The 16,477-nt window shown below is 44.5% G+C and overlaps 1 protein-coding gene across 1 annotated transcript in view; it reads right to left on the reverse strand.

Moving 5' to 3' along the window:
• The window catches only part of LOC144818664 (uncharacterized), a 189,568-nt gene that overhangs the window by 81,604 nt on the left and 91,487 nt on the right, over nucleotides 1–16,477 (reverse strand). Inside the window, exon 2 of the mRNA XM_078676310.1 lies at nucleotides 13,927–14,109. Coding sequence (XP_078532436.1) covers nucleotides 13,927–14,109 — 183 coding nt within the window. The remainder of the gene's footprint in view (nucleotides 1–13,926; nucleotides 14,110–16,477) is intronic.

A 16,477-nucleotide genomic window follows, 5' to 3' on the forward strand; every position in this document is an offset into this window, starting at 1 on the left:
ACAACTGTAAGGGGCATGTCTAATACTTCAGTCCATCTGTTCATAGCTTTGTCAGTGATATAAGAAAGTTCAGTTTGTGCTATGGTGTTTAGTCTGGACACTAGATGTGTGGTGTTCGACGATGTCAATAACAGCTGTAGTGTGTCCAACTGTGGAGGCTCGGCAGGGAACCCAGGATATAGCTTTTTGATCGCTTCTTGTAGCCTATAATAAGTGAACCTGAACATTAACGTTTGGTTTTTAATATAGGACAAGTCTTGCCAGGATTTAAACACCCCTTCGGTATATAGGTCTCCGAATGTGCGGATTCCTACCTGTTGGAGCAAGTCCATTCCCACCTTTTCTCTGATTACGGAAAGTTCTGGGTGATTGTGTAATGGGAGCGCTGAGGCGTAAAGGGGTAGTTTGTGTGCCAGTCGTCCTAGTTGTCGCCAAGCTGTATTCGTGGCATCTATAGTGATAATGTCTTGAGTGTGCAGTGGTGGCCGGTTATGTGTAATAATTGCTGTCAGTGGGATTGGTAATGCATCTCCCTCCTCAATCTCTGTGTGCGTCAGGTATGGGATCGTGTGTTACCAGTATGCTGCAAATTGTGCTTGTGCACACAGATAATATAAGTAAAAGTCGGGGACACCAAAGCCCCCTTTGGAATAAGGTAACGTTAGCGTTTGCAGATTAATTCTTGCCTGTTTACCTGCCCAAATTAACTTAAGCACTAATGAGGCGATACGCGTACAAACTTCTCTAGGGGGTGTATGGGGATGTTATTGAATAAATAAAGCAACTTAGGTAGTATGTTCATTTTGACAATCGCTATGCGATCTGCGATGGATAGCGGAAGTTGTATCCATCGTGCTACCTTCTCTTCCAGTACTGTAATGACTCGCCCATAATTGGTACGGATAACAATCTCCGGATCTCTATGATACCAAACGCCCAGGTATCTCACAGGGTCCGATTGCCACTCCAGTGGGAATTCAGTAGTGTGAGGCAGGGTAGTATCGGTCAGTGGCATGATAGAGGATTTCGCCCAGTTAATTTGTAGCCCGGATTGTCTGCCAAATTTAATATATTCCCTCAATAATGGGGACAGGTTCTGCTCAGGGTTTCGTACATAAAGGAGCATATCATCTGCATAAAGCGAGATGTGAAGAGGTCTAGATGGGAACTGCAAAGCTGAGTTACGATGGAGTTGTCGGACTCTGCACGCTAGAGGCTCCAGGACGAATGCAAATAAAAGAGCGGATGGGGGCATCCCTGCCTCGTCCCGCGGGCAATATTGATCAGTTCGGATACATATCCATTTACCCGTATTCTAGCTACTGCTTCCGTGTATATTAGTTTCACCCACTGAATAAACATCGGTGGAAATCCCATCCTCCGCAACACCGTAATAAGATACGACCATTCAATGGAATCGAACGCCTTAGCGGCATCCAGCATAATCGCTGCCGCTTTGGTGTCAGGTGTTAAATAGTGTGACAGGGCAAACAAGGTCCTGGTGTTGTGTGTTGTGGCTCTAGATGGTATAAAACCAGATAGGTCTGGCAGGACCAGGACGGTCATAAGAGCCTGTAGTCGAGCGGCCAGTAGTTTGGCCAATATTTTTGAGTCAACATTAATTAAGGACAGTGGCCTATATGAGTCTCATAGCTCTGGATCTTTGGCCGGCTTCAAGAGCGTTATAACCACAGCTTCTCGCAACGTTGGTGGGAGTATATTCTGTTCAAAGGCATTACCATACAACGCAACTAAGTGAGGGGCAATCAAGTCAACATAAGTCTTCTAAAATTCACATGTGAATCCGTCCTGTCCTGGTGCTTTCCAGTTGGGTAGTGTTTTAATGATCTCTGTAACTTCCTCTACTGTAATTGGTGTCAATAAGTATGCCCTTTGTGTGTCTGAAAGCCACGCAATGGCCACATCTTCTAGATATGCAAGGATCTCTTCCGATGGCGCTGTCGCACGTGACGTGTACAACTCTCCATATGTTTGTAAAAAAACCCTTAGGATACCCTTCGTGTCTGTAGATAGAGAACCATCCTCCTTCCGTATCTGTAATACCGATTAGGACTTTCGCCCTTCACAGATTTTCGATGACAATACCCTCCCCGGCCTACCACCTTCTCCAAAACGTCTAGCATTAGGTCGTTTGTGAACATATTTAAGCTCGTCCTCTGCAAATGATTGGTGTTCTGTGAGTACTTCTCGCAGCTCTCCCAGAAGGGATGGGTCGTGTGTGTGCTCGTATTGTGCCTCTAGTGATTTCAGTCGCTCTTCACAGCGTTTTAGTTGCCTCCTAATATCTCGCAGTATCTAGATTGTGGTGCTAATACATACCCCCCGTAATGTAGCCTTAAAAGCCTCCCATAAAATGCCTGGGTCGTCCACAGATGGTCCGTTCAATTGAAAATAATCTTTGATTGCCCTGTTTATTGTGTCTGCATAGATTGTGTCCGTTAGTGCCCTAGCATTAAATTTCCAGCTATATGGTGGCGGGGAGTAATGTGGAATCTGAAGGGACAAGATTATGGGATTATGGTCAGACAGTGTTTTCGGCATATTCTTAATGTCCCTAGTCCAAAGCAAAGCTGTTTCTGACCCTAGCCAGTAGTCAATGCGAGACCAGCTCCCGTATGCAGCATTGGTGTGAGTTGCCACTTTGGCCTCTGGGTGACGTGCCCTCCATATATCATGTGAAGTCAGTGTGGCCATTATATCGTGCACCTTCGCCCGAGCTTTTCTGTGGGGCTCAATACTATTGCGGGACCGATCGAGCTCATCATTCAATGCGAGGTTTAGATCTCCTCCCCATAATAACGTGGAGTCTTGGTCATTTTGCAAATGCTGCCAGAGCTCCTGATAATAGTCTGGTGCATCTGTGTTTGGCCCATAAGTGTTAACAATTGTTACCCGTTGCCCTCGCAAAACACGTGCAAGTATTATGTACCTCCCTTGGCTGTCCTCCCCTTTACTTTCAATTTTAAAATTTGTACCCCGTTTAACTAGGATCAGAACTCCTCTAGCATAAGAAGAATATGAGGATGTATGTGTTGATTCCGCCCATTTGCGACCTATATAAGTTGGAGTGTGTGGGGCAGTGTGAGTCTCTTGCAGTAAAGCTATATCGATATAAATACTTGTCTAATTTTTTTGGGGTTCCTGAACCCTCGGATGTTCCAAGTGATGAGATTTAAGTGCAACTTGCCTACTTTCGTTTCAGAATCAAGTATCATTGTGATATAATGAGTGAGTTAGTAAGTGCGCATTTACTTTGTCTCCCCAGATTGCTATATTTATATCTCTCTAGCATAACAGCTTTCTGATACATTTTACATACATCATGAATCTCAGCAATGCATCTCAAGTACTCTGGTCTGTGAACTTGAACAAAAACCCAACTCCCCCACACCCCACCCACTTCAGCACCCCAAATCTGCCGAAGCCATGTCCCAAATTTAACATCCCTACATCCCATGAACAGTATGGGGAACACCCATTTGGAGGTCCGCCTAGGGCGCACTACACCATCCAACCAAATGGATGGGGGCAGACCATAAGTGCAGTACAGACAAAAATCAGTAATCATAATGTGTCTTATCACGTCAATGTAACATGCCTCTAAGTAAGAATCAGAGCAGTGCACCGCACTGGTTCAAAGCAATATACATCTAAGCACTTATAATTTCAGGTAATGACCTTCTTTCCGGAGTCGGTGCAATCGGGTACAGCCTATTAATATCTCAGAGTTTAGCATTATTCTATCTCAGAGGAAGCAGTACAGTGGACTAATGCCTACAACCTCCCCGTTACGGTAATCTTTGTTACAGACGACTCCGTAGTTTGTCAACAGTGTGTCCTCCAAGACTCACAGTCATAACCCACAACTCATCCTCACTTTTACGTCCTACATGTTATAGCACTTTCCCACTTCTACCCATTGTTTACAGTAGGAGCCATCAGTTCAGCATATAAGGTTGAGTTGAGTGCGTTAGGCCATATATTTCAGCAATGACTAACATCTTTCAGGTCTTTGGCATATCACCTTCTAGTGAAAGCACACAGTCCTCCATAGTTTTTGGACTAGTGCGTTAGTTCCACTGCGGCTCAACCGTGATGCCAGTGTGTGCCCCAAGTAGTGGGCCTTTGCACGCTTCTGCCTTAATGTCACTTTTACATCTTGCAACCTTTAGTTTAAGCTGGTTAGTTCGCAGCAAAAAGTCAATATTCGGACACTTACCATCCCGTGTGTGGTCATCCTCTGTCCTAGCGATCATATCGTGGGATGCGCCGTAGTGAGTCCGGCTCTAGTGAGCAGTGCAGGTCCTTCCCCTTTGAGAAAATGTCACGCTGCTGGTCCGCTTGTTTCTGCTCTTTTCTCGCATGTACTATTCTTTTGATGAACTCTTGGGCCACCTTGGGAGTGGTGAGGATCGTTGATTTGCCTTCCCACGTGATCTTCAGACGTGCTGGATATAATATAGCTTAATCCACCTGTAAGGTCCTCAGTTTTGCCTTGGCAGTCGCAAATTACTTTCGCGCTTGTTGCACCGCAATAGTGTAGTCCGGATAGAATTCTAGTTTATTTCCTTGGTGGACCACTTGCCCTTTTTCGCGTGCCAGTCGCAGTATGTAATCGCGAACCCGGTAATTCAGAACTCGGGCCACTATTGGCCGTGGTGGGGCACCTGGTGAAGGTTTGGGTGCAAGCGAACGGTGCGCCCGTTCGACTATAAAGAACGATGACAGTTGTTCCACCCCAAACATAGTTCTGCAGAGTTCTTCAACATACGTCTCCATACGGCCCGTGTTGGTCGATTCCGGGACCCCTGCGATTTGTATGTTGTTCCTTCGTGATCTGGCTTCCAACTCTCCCGCCTTTGCTTTTATCACCTCCAATACTTTTTCCATAGCCCCACATTTACCTGCAGCGACATGTGCTTCGACCTCTACCGCTGATATGCGATTTTCGGCCGCATGCAGTCGCTCTCCCTGCTTGTCCAATTTGGTCGCCATATTATCTACCAGGCATGTGAGGTGGTCAATCTTGCTGTTAATGTCTTGTAGGTTAGTTTGTATTGCCTTCAGGATAGTCGCCATATTGGCTTCCGCCACCATGTCCACCTACGCGGCTGTGTCCGAGAGGGCTGTCGGACCCTTTGTCGTTCTTTGGGATTCAAAGCTTAGTTTTGGTTGCGGTTTTTCCGGCTTACCCATCCCGGCGTCACTTGGCGCTCTCTATGTTACCTTCCAGTAGACGGGTAATCTGCCTCAGCACTCCCGACTTCCAACAGTCCTTTGATCTATATAGAGGGTCTGTTCAGGGCGCAAAAATCTCCTTAGCTGTCACAATATTCGATTCAGGGTTTTAGGCAGATAGACCATCATGCAGGTCAAGGAGCTTGTGCTGTTTGTCCTGTGATGTCACTAAAATGGCGGTCGCTGCGCACAGTCAGCGCGTCGATTTCTAGAGGTCAGTTCCGCTGTGCTCAGTGAGGATTGAGTATTTATGAGGGCGGTGGTTGTGCAGTCTAACCTTGGGCGCCCCAGTGTCGTCGTTACCAGTTATGTGTAGATGACGTTTCGATATTTAAGGGGAAGCCAATGTTAGCTCAGGTCGTCATTCGTAATGCAGTCTTTTGAGCTCAAACCTGAACAGCGGTCTGCGCCGGCGATCTAGTACATGCTTCAGAAAATAGCCGCTAGGGATGGGCACATTGACCAGTTGCAGTTGTTACTGCACGTCGAGATTGTATTTGCCTACATGCATAATAGTAGTTTCACTTCAGAGGGTAACGTGGTAGGGGATTGTTCATGCCTCGCGTGTTCGGTCATAGCGCCTGGAATTTCGCCGCCATTCCTGGAGAGCCCATACGTCCCCGATCCGCTTTCAGCGCCGCTCAGTTCTAGGCAACACACCTCAGCAGTGGCCCACAGCCCGCCATTTTAGCCGCCTTCCGTTATTATGTGCGCAAGGATCGCCGTTAATGTCCAGTTCCTCTCAATGTCGCAAGTCGCAGCACACAAGAATATGGAAAGGTCATGCCACTAGAGCAGCAGCCTTATTAGCACAGAGCTGAGGTTCCTCGCTATACAGGGAGTAGCCGGCGTCAACTTCCACCGTGTCTGGAGGTTCGGGCATCAGTAATCAATGGGCGCCGCCATTTTAGGTCATCCAGCTCGGCCGTGCAGGATCCATACACCCCTTATATCATCGAGCTAGCAATTCTGTCAAGGTACCTGTTAGCTCTCCAATTTACTTTGTGTCGTACCTTGCCGCCGTTCAATTTCACTGTTGCAGGAGCCGCTCCTTTGGCATCGCGCTGTCTCCCTCAAGCGCTCGATCCGCTCACCACCGCCATGTTGCGTCACCACCGTTCCATCGCCCGATAGCCGATATCTCCTTAATTCATGTACCTAGGGGTCAGTGACGTCATTCCGTTGCTTCTCTGATCATTCCGATGCACTTCAGTACCCTCGTAGCGCGATTTGGCGTCTGATTTACATCATAAATCACGCTTAATCAGGTCTGCCTGGCGGAGCTGTCTTCTCAGGCAACCAACCCGCTGTGCGCCCCATAGCGCCTCTCAAAGCACATGCCACCTTAAAAGAAATTGCAGCAGAGCCGAGTCTCCTGCTACTTTTCGCTGCCACACCATGACACAAGAGCGATCACTTGAAACCACTGGAGGGACAGACCCTCTTGAGCACCACATCCCTTACATGGTACAGCCTCCTCTTTAGCCTAAATTAATTAAAAAAAGCAACTAACAAAGTACTTGAAAAACCACATGATGCAATTTCTCAATTACTTAAATGCTAAATCTAAACCGGAACTGTGGGCACCGCTTTTATAAAAAAATATTTAGGCGTGCTGTGGAGGGACAAATTCCGGAATCATGCAGGACAACCATAATTCTCCTGATCTACAAAAAAGGGGTCACGCATTTACCATCTCGCTTCAGACCCATATTATTGATAAACTCCAGCATAAAGATACTTGGTAGAGTACTACTGGTGCGTCTGAAATTATAGGCTACTGAAAACAAGATTTTCTGAATGTGCAATTTTGTTTTAGACAATGTGTGGGAACAATAGACCACTGGCTAAACTTTTACATGCTAGCTTGCTTATACGTAATAGCAAAAAAGGGTTCCCTCAATTTGGCTTTCATTGACCTATCTAGCGCCTTCGATTTGGTAAATCGCTCAAAATGGTGGGCACTGATGGAGTCAATGGGGGTGAAAACAGAAATGCTTACGCTAATTAAATGTTTCCATCATGAACGAACGGTAAAGGTTCTTTTCTCTTTGCAAGGCTAAACTACCCGCTCCCCCAATGAAATCCACTCGTTGGGTGGTACAGGGTTGTATCCTTGCTTCTTTCCTATTGGTCTGAAATGGGAATCATAGGGAGGGAAGGGCATCATTCTCCAAATAAAAATGCTAAACTATGGTGCTTTCTTCTGGAGGGCCAGTTTCACATTGTTGCCTTACAAGAAACCCATCTCCAAAGACGGTTTAAACACCATCTTAGACACCTATCGTTCTCAGAAATTTACAAATCATCAGCTAAAACAAAACACAATGGAGTGGCTTCATTTTTTTTAATAAATCACTAGGGTATCACCTACTAAAATATAATCAGACACGGAGGTAAGATAGGATAGTCTTGGGCCACATACAGGGAAGTGTATTCACGATAGCCACAGTATAAACTCATAACACTGGTCAAGACCAGTTTCTCAGCATCATAGGGAGCCTCAAGTCTGGAGACATCATCCTGGTGGGTGACTTTAATGTGGCATGGGACGCAAACAATGACATCCCACCGTACTCCGACATCATTGGGACGGATGCCTAAAATAGTAAAAATTGCCTTGCTTATTTTGGTCTCCGGGAGGCATGCAGAGAACACCCCCTACACCAAATATCCAATATTTTGTGAATTATACAGCCCATTAGTTTTATTAAATGCTTAATTATACACAAAAAAAACTCCACCTGGTCGAAAAAAAGAAAAATAAATCCTAGGTGTGCTGGTGTCCCTTTCTCCTGAAAAAGCTTTTTATTGGGAGGACTGGATCTTTCTTACCAAAATCTTACATAAATTTGGAATTTGACTAAACTGAATTTCTATTGTGATGGCCAACTACCATACTCTTAATTCCTATGTAACAATCATTGGCTACAGATCGAGATGCATCCCATTGGGGAGGGGGAGCGAATGGAGTGTCCCCTGTCTCTGCTGCGCTTTGCTCTTACCATAGAATCCTTTGCAGCACAGATTACGGTAGATGAAGGGATGTGGAACAAAGTGTTACTATTCACTGAACGATGTCTTGTTATCAACCCCATCCATCCTGAAGGTGTAACAAGTATTTACTGAATTTGAGTAGGCGGCCAAATTCAAGCACAATCTAGCCAAATCCCACATTCTCACCCTTACTATGTACCCAAGGGAAGTTGACGAATTAACTATATTGACCTCCTTCAAATGGAAAAAGAAATAAATGACTTATCTGGCTATCAATGTTGTTCCTAATACAATCTTTTGAACGCCAATGTTCCTCCTCAATTGCAAACTTTGACAAATGACTGTCTTAGATGGTCACCACATTACCTCACCTGGCTTAGTAGAATCAACTCTTGAAATGAGTCTCCTCCCGAGAGTTTTATATTTATTCTAAGAACACATGATTTTGGTAAGGAAAGATTTTTTTTACAACATTCAAACAACTGATGTTACTCGTCATTTGGCAAGGGATATGAGCCAGGCTATCTTACACACACACATAGGGCAGCCACAACATGGGGGAGGGGCTTGTTCACCCAGATGATCACCTACTACAAAGCAGCTCAAATAAGAGTTACTGCAGACTGGTTCCTTGCAGAAACAGTGGCCCCATATGGACAGAGCAGTGAGAGGGCAGTATATATTGAATTTAATTCGGAGACCAAAACACGATAGGCTGCCAAATGCATATTTAAGCAACCACACGAAACAACCCTCAAAGCATGGCATGCGGTGACTGGTAGGACTGCTTGGACAACATTTCCCTCCTCGCATACACCAATTCATTATAAATTAGTATTTACACCCGCCCTGAAACTTGGCCACTGACCAATGGAGTAAAGGAAATGGCCTTAGTATTTCAGATATGTTCCATGGTACAGAGGTACTGATGTTTGAGTTGAAGCAAAGGAAATTCCAATTGGATAAATCACAGTGTTTTCATTTTGTTCAATTAGGACACTGGGTATTACACCTGAATCTGAAACAGACTGCCACTAGGGATCTTCTCCCAACTGACATATTACATTGGTTTTACCTCACTAAACGTGGGAGAACAGTTTCCCAGAGGGGATGTGGTTTGCTGAGAGACTTTTTACATATTTGGTGTGACTGCCCACTTACACTTTGATAAATAAAACTGAAATTTGACTTGGGCTCCCCACCCATAAAGTACCAAACATTTTCAGACCATTTAATCACATGCAACAGTCTAGGAACCATTAAAACTACGTTGGCGATCTACTGAAAGAAGACAGTATCTCCCCTACTATCACTATGGCATCTTAGCCCTTTAAATATTTTAATGCTGGCAAGATGGTCATAGGTAATGCCTGATAAATATAAGAACCTTGTAATGATCTAGAACACTAAAAGAATACCTGTTTAGCCAGATGATGCCTCTTTGCTTACAATACTAGTGCAGTGGCTGATACTTGGTTACTGGCTTATGTAAGCTGCTAATTTTAATGGCTATGTTGCTACACAGAAATCTCTGTCAGAAGATGGTGTTCAACACTGTTCGAGGGAGGAAGGAGTTACATTCCTTGTTGTACAGGCTCTTGAGGTACTTTGTTAACAGTGTACTTGTTCATTAACATAATTGATGCTCCTTATTGGGACGTGACCGTAATAGGTTGTGTTGCTAAAATTAAACAAAAATTATTTACTACAAAAAAAGCTTAATGTGATCTAACCATATAGTGCTATGAACTGTGCATGGGCTCTTCTGACTAATGATTTCTGTGAAGTATGATTGTTTAATGGTATGGTTAGCACTGTTGTGAGCTTCGGGATTCCCAACTATATGGAGCTTCTGAGCTCTGCCCTGTCACATGTATGAGCTCTGCTTATGTAACTGGTGTACTGTTTAATGTGTTCTTTTGAGTGTGGTCTGTTGATGCTTAGCAGAATGTATACACAGCGACATCCAAGAAATGGTTGCATCCACAGGGCTCTGAAGACATGTGCACACTGGAAAAATAACGAAGCAAAGTTTAGTGTTGCTGAAGTTTTTTGCCATCTTGAAAATACCTTGACACAATGCATTATCGGTACCAAACAGAAAAAGCGAGCATTATCGGTGCCAAACAGAAAAAGCGGGAGTAAGAAGGTACACTTGGTTTGGCCTCCTTTACATGTAATAATTCTAAAAAACAGACACCCAGTACAGTTAAGCGAGAAAAAAAGCCTCTCCTTTGGTAGGGAAAACATTATTTTTTCTTGTGCAATCCTCACCCACCAGGGTTACCCTTTGGTGGCATGCTTCATTATTGGGATCCTTCCAATCCGCTGTGGATCGGGGTTCGCTATGACCTACCACTTACGTAGGAGCACTTACTGATATTTCTATTCAAAGATAAAGGAGTTGTTCTCAGAAGGGTAAGCGAGTGGGGATGATGGTATGTGGTTTAAAAATACCTGGCTAGTAGGTATCCCTTAGTTTATTTGAACCTTTAGTCAGTATGATTAAAAATGAAGGGAGAGTTCTTTAGGAAGAGAGATTATTATGGATCCATTTCTTAAATAGTCAACATGATTCGAGCCATGTCCCTAATTGGCTCATCTTCAGTAACCAGCTGACCAGTGGACCTGGCCTGCACCCAGCTATTGGCCCCTGCCTGACACCCTGTGAGTCTTTAAGTGCAAGTCCTGAAGGGCTTTAGAAGAGTACTCTTGTGGTGGACTGCACTTGAAAGACTATGGGCCCCATTAGGATGGCGGGCGGATTGCCCCCGGCGGTAGTCACCGCCGGCCCGGCGGGGGCAATCCACCCGTCATCCATGTAGAAAAGCCCCCACCATATTATAATGGCTGGGGGGTCTGCGGCGGACGGAAAGACCATCTGCCCCTTTTCCACCCGGTCGACATGTCGACAGGGCGGAAATTAGTATGTGCATTTGTGAATGCCAATGCCGCCACGGAAAGGCATGCAGAGTCCGCTTGGGGGGCCCGTTGCCCACATGGACTCCGAGGGGTGGGGGGTACACATGGGGGGTACCTATGGTACCCCCCTGCCTTTCAAAGAACAACGTGGCAGGCAACGCCCGGTGCCGGTCACGTTGTGCTTTTTGAAAGCACAACATGTATTTTTAGCATTGAGGCGGGCGGTGTTTTCAGCACCGCCCGCCGCAATGTTAAAAATACGGGATGCGCCCGCCACTGTGGCGGACGCATCCTGATTACCCACATGTGACCCCCGCCCTTTTACCGTGAGGATGGCGGGCGGACAAAGTATCACAGATACCTTCAGAGTAGATCATAAATCGCAAAAGATAGGGCGCTAAAGAGATTGGGGAAGGCACAGAGGAGGTTCTAGAAACCTTGTTAAAGTCAGTCAACTACTACTGTGAACAGTGTGGGACCATTCAGAACAGGGAGGCCATCCTTAATGGAAGAGGATGCCTCACACATATAATAATGTCATGCTTAATCACCGGCATCCTCTCCCCACCTTGGTAAGATCGTACTACCAAGGCGGACTCAACCTCTGCGAAGACTCAGCGGTAGAAGGGAGTTCTTACAAAAGCCTACTGGACAAGAAACAGGGATCCAGACAAACTAAAAATACCTTAGAGTTCCTCGGTTATAACCTTTATTAGTGAGGACTCTAGGTATATTAAAACAATTCTTTTGGACGGGTGTCAAAGAGTACGATGGCTCAAGCCTGTCTCTTATTTCGCCAACATGTTTCCGCCCTCAATAATTAGCCTACTAGGTCTGGGGCATTCTTCAGGGCTAGTGGATCCCTAATGTAGTATAAGGGTCAGACTTACCCTAGAACGTGATGTGAATGCTACCCATAAAACGTATACATGGGTGAGTCCTACCTTAAGAATGGCCCAGACCTAGTAGGCTAATCATGTAAATATGTCACTTTGTCTACAGGGCTTTATACACAGCAGGTATCTGGCTCAAATGGTTGGTAGACACTGTGTCATATTTATAATGGAAAAATGCAGTCATTTTTTTATAAGTGGAAGAAATCTAAAGAGCAGAACAATCTTCCATATTAATTACATTTTTTGCAGAACATTTTTCTGTACTTTACATTTCTCTCAATAAAAAAATGGCTGTAAGTTTGTGTAACAGATCCACATATGGCGAAAGGTATGTCCTGTGCCACAAGTACATATGACACAGACTCTCATTCGCCCATACACAAGTATCCCATTCATACGCATACATCTTCATACATCCTCAAAGGCCACGCTCTCACCGACGCATATGGCAGCCCTGTCAGAGCAGCCTTAGTCAAAGTATTTTGTTCAAACAGGCTTTATGGCCATTAGGCTTAAACAATGAAACTGGGCTTGGGCTGCATTGTAACGCTGCATGAGTGGCTTGGCCTTTTTTAGCTCACAATGATTTTCACGGATCAGAAGTAGGTCTCACTATAGAAAAGGTTGGAGACGCCTTAGTGTCTTGAAGGGTTTCCCCTAGGCAAGGACAGGATTATTTCTTGAAATGGCAGTTGCCCACCTCAAATAATAATGCAATTTCTTAGAGCACGGTTTAGAATTAGAATTTAGGTTTCATAATTTACAATACCTGACGTACTTTAGGAGAATTAAATGATAAATTCAGTCTGAATTACCTATGTTCGCTTGTAGATTCAAAGGCTATACTATTTTGTTGCTTCTTTTAAGGATGCCTGGTTTACATTTACTTAAGACTTTTTTATTTTAGCAGATGACTTGTTACTTTACAGTACTTTATGACACCACTAAATTAGTACAGTTTTATAGACCTCACAACAATCATAATTTAAGCTTTTTTTAGGAGCTTGAAGACTTAAACACAAGCCTTCCTTTCAACTTGCTATTCAGAATGGTTTCAGCTCTTAGAACTGCTCTCTTTTGTGAGCTTTCTGCTGGTGAACAAAATCTAATGTTCCTTGTGGTAACACAGTCTTGTGTGTGCTAGTATTCATGAAAAGTATAGTTAGTATTCTTTACTGCAGGGTCCTAAAATGGACTCTTACGTCTAACTGCCTCAGGGCTGCTTTGCAAGTTCAGTTTGTGTAACCAAAAGACAAAGGTACTTTGAAAAACCTAGCAAATTGACTTGTAATTAATTGTAGGGTTTCAGGGCAGTTAGGAAAATATACACTATATGTGTTAAGTCAGCATTTATTCATTCTAAGGATAAGCACAGCTCCAAACTTTTCATACAGGAATCTACAACTCCTGATATTAAAATGTTGTGCTTGTTAAATTCTGTGTTTTCGAGCAGTCCCTTGCAATTAAAAGCTATAAAAGGGGAAAAGAGAAAAAAGACAGAACACGCAAAGACTAATCATAACTTGCTCAGTCACTTCATTTGTTTTATGAAAATATCAGCACATGTATCCTATAAGAGCTCCTTGGCAGGCTGTTAAATTGTAGATCTTACTCACTTTAATAAAAAATACCCACACGCTTGAATTAGATTTCAGTTTGAAACACGGATGTTGTATTAGAAGCATAAAGCATTATCAAGTGGCTAGTCTCATGACATAGTGATAAGACGCTGTGTTTTACTGTTTTATATGGCAACTTTTGAGTTTGCTCAAAATAAATATCTTATCTATTAAAATCTTTTAGGATTTGAATAAAGAAATATCTTTTTTAAATTCTTTATTTCAAGTCTTACCTTGGTCCTCACTTCTTCCATGAGCTCTACAATGTCATAAGGCAGATCCTTTTTATAGGGTATTGGATACCGTCCGATAGGCCTAGAAGCGCCTTCTGATTTAGAGCAGTATATCCGACGTCCATTAACGGCAATGGGGACCCCTGCTCGCCAAAGAGTATTAGCTCCATGCACAGGAAACAGCTAGAAGAGGAGGAAGAAAGGAAGTTAAAATTCATCACAACAGCAAGCAATATTAGTTGTCATTGCTTGCATAAGGTGCAGAAAACCTTCACAAACCTTTCTTGTATCAGAGGAGGTGTGTTATTGATCAAGCAAAGAAGCAGGGATTAAACGTCAGATCATGAGGTTCATGTGCAACAATTTACTCACCTGAAAGGATGTTTGACTGGCCTGCAATCACAGCAGTCACATAAAAGGGTCGATTGTAGTCTGTGTTATATTAAAAAAAACTTTTATTTAAAAAATATCTTCTACCACTCCCAACCCGCCATAAAGAATGCGTGAACCATGCTTGGGTCACACTCAATCATGCATCCCTAGCCCTTAACTTACTTTTCAAATTCGAGCTACCATCTAACTTCAGGAATATTTCTCATTTGATGTGGAACCGATGTTGTGGTCATCAAAGCCAAGACTTTCGTAAATCTCTGCAAACCTATTCCCAAAATGTGGTTGCTAGCTTCACAGAGTCACTCAAAACAATTTTAGTTCAGGGAAAGAGTATGTGGCACCACCAGACCAAATACGATCCTAATACTGTAGAGTAGACATCCCTAACGTAAGTCCAGGAAGGCCAGATCCTTGCCAGATTTTCAGGATAATCACAGACTATTTAGTGTCAGCTAGATTCATTTTATGTAATGTCTCATTTTTTTTTTTTTTAATTCTTTATTCGTGATTGTACATATAAGGCAAATTTACCTATTATCATCATACATTTAGCAATCACGGTTTTCTATTTTCACCCAACAACAGGTAATACAGTAGTGTTCTTCCACCAACAGTTCGGATCCATGTAATCTCTATAACTGCAGTATGGCCGTTCGGCGTGTGACATTACCCAGCTATCCGCGGGTAGCTTGTTAGAGAACATCTATACACACACAAATGACTGAAGGAGAAGACCTGCACCCTCCCACTCCCACCCCAACTATCCCACACCTAACCCTCCCGTCTCCTGAGCGCAAACGTCTCACATTGGTACAATTCTCCGGGCTACAATACTGACCACTCTAATGCAGTAATAATACATAAACATATACACCAATCTGGCCTTGGTATGATCAATCCCCAGATGTTTGTCCTCAGTGCGTATTATGCGGTCCATCCCTCTGGGACCGTGCCGGGTCTAGACTATGTAAGTCCAGCAGCATAACCTCCCAATCCATTGCCATAGGGTGTTTCCGCCTCCCAGTTTCCTCCTCTCTCCTAAGGGTGACACTCTCCACCTGGCCCCATTTCACTACATCTCCCTTCCATGTCTCCACACTAGGCGCTCTCGGGGATTTCCATCTCATTGTGAGCACTCTAATCGCCAAGAGAAGGGCCTGGTCTATAAATCTCAGTTTGGCTTTCAGTGCTTTAGGGCGGTGGCGAGCTCTTACTAAGCAATATAAAGAGGTTTCTTGTACCTGAATGTGTGTGACCTCCCGTAGTGTCTGACATACCTCCCCCCAGTATCTCCTCAGTTGCGGGCACGCCCAAAGCATATGGAGGAGGCCCGCCTCATCCGCGCGGCACCTAGGGCAACAGTGGGGGAGAGTCTGGGAACATCCGATGGATCTTCTCTGGGGTCAGGTACGCTCTGTGAAGAACCATGGTCTGAATAAATTTAAATTTCACATTCCGTGAAACTCTTTTAGGATGTTCGAGGACCGTCTGCCACACATTATCCGCTAACTCCTCGCCGGTCTCCTGTGCCCAAGTGTCCCGTAATGTAGTGAGGGATATCGCTGCGTGTAGTCTGATTCCGGTATATAACCACCTCACCAAGTGCCCCCAAGTCCCCATATGATACATCAGGTGTACTAACTCATGTTTAGGTGGTTGAGTTCGTTGCGGGGCCCAAGTCATTCTAATATAGTGGGACACTGTGGCATGCAACAAGTATTGTCTGTCAGAAGTCCCTGTGACTTGTACAAAGGTGTCGTAGTCCAGGAGAGTGTCGTCCCCAAAGAAACTCCCTATCTCCTCAATTCCGTTCTCCGTCCAGTGGTGTAGTGTCTGCCTTGTGAGTCTCCCCTGTGGTGTTAGGATGCCCAATAAGGGAATGTTCCCGGCATAGGGTGTTACCGGCACTGTATACGCTAGTGCCTTCTTCCAGCAAGTGAGGGCCGTGCGAAGCAGTGGGTGACACGTCTGTGGTATTTTACTTTTTGGCAACAGTAAACTATGCAATTCTCCCCGATCTAGTCGATCCGACGTGAGTCCGATTTCATGCAGATTCCTACCCGCCAGCCAGTATGACAACCACCTGAGCTGGCTGGCCTAATAGTATCCTCGGAAATCTGGGACTCCCAGGCCTCCAAGTCTGGTGCCAAGCTGGAGT

The sequence above is a fragment of the Lissotriton helveticus genome, chromosome 2_1 (assembly GCF_964261635.1).
Source record: "Lissotriton helveticus chromosome 2_1, aLisHel1.1, whole genome shotgun sequence".
Classification (NCBI taxonomy): domain Eukaryota; kingdom Metazoa; phylum Chordata; class Amphibia; order Caudata; family Salamandridae; genus Lissotriton; species Lissotriton helveticus.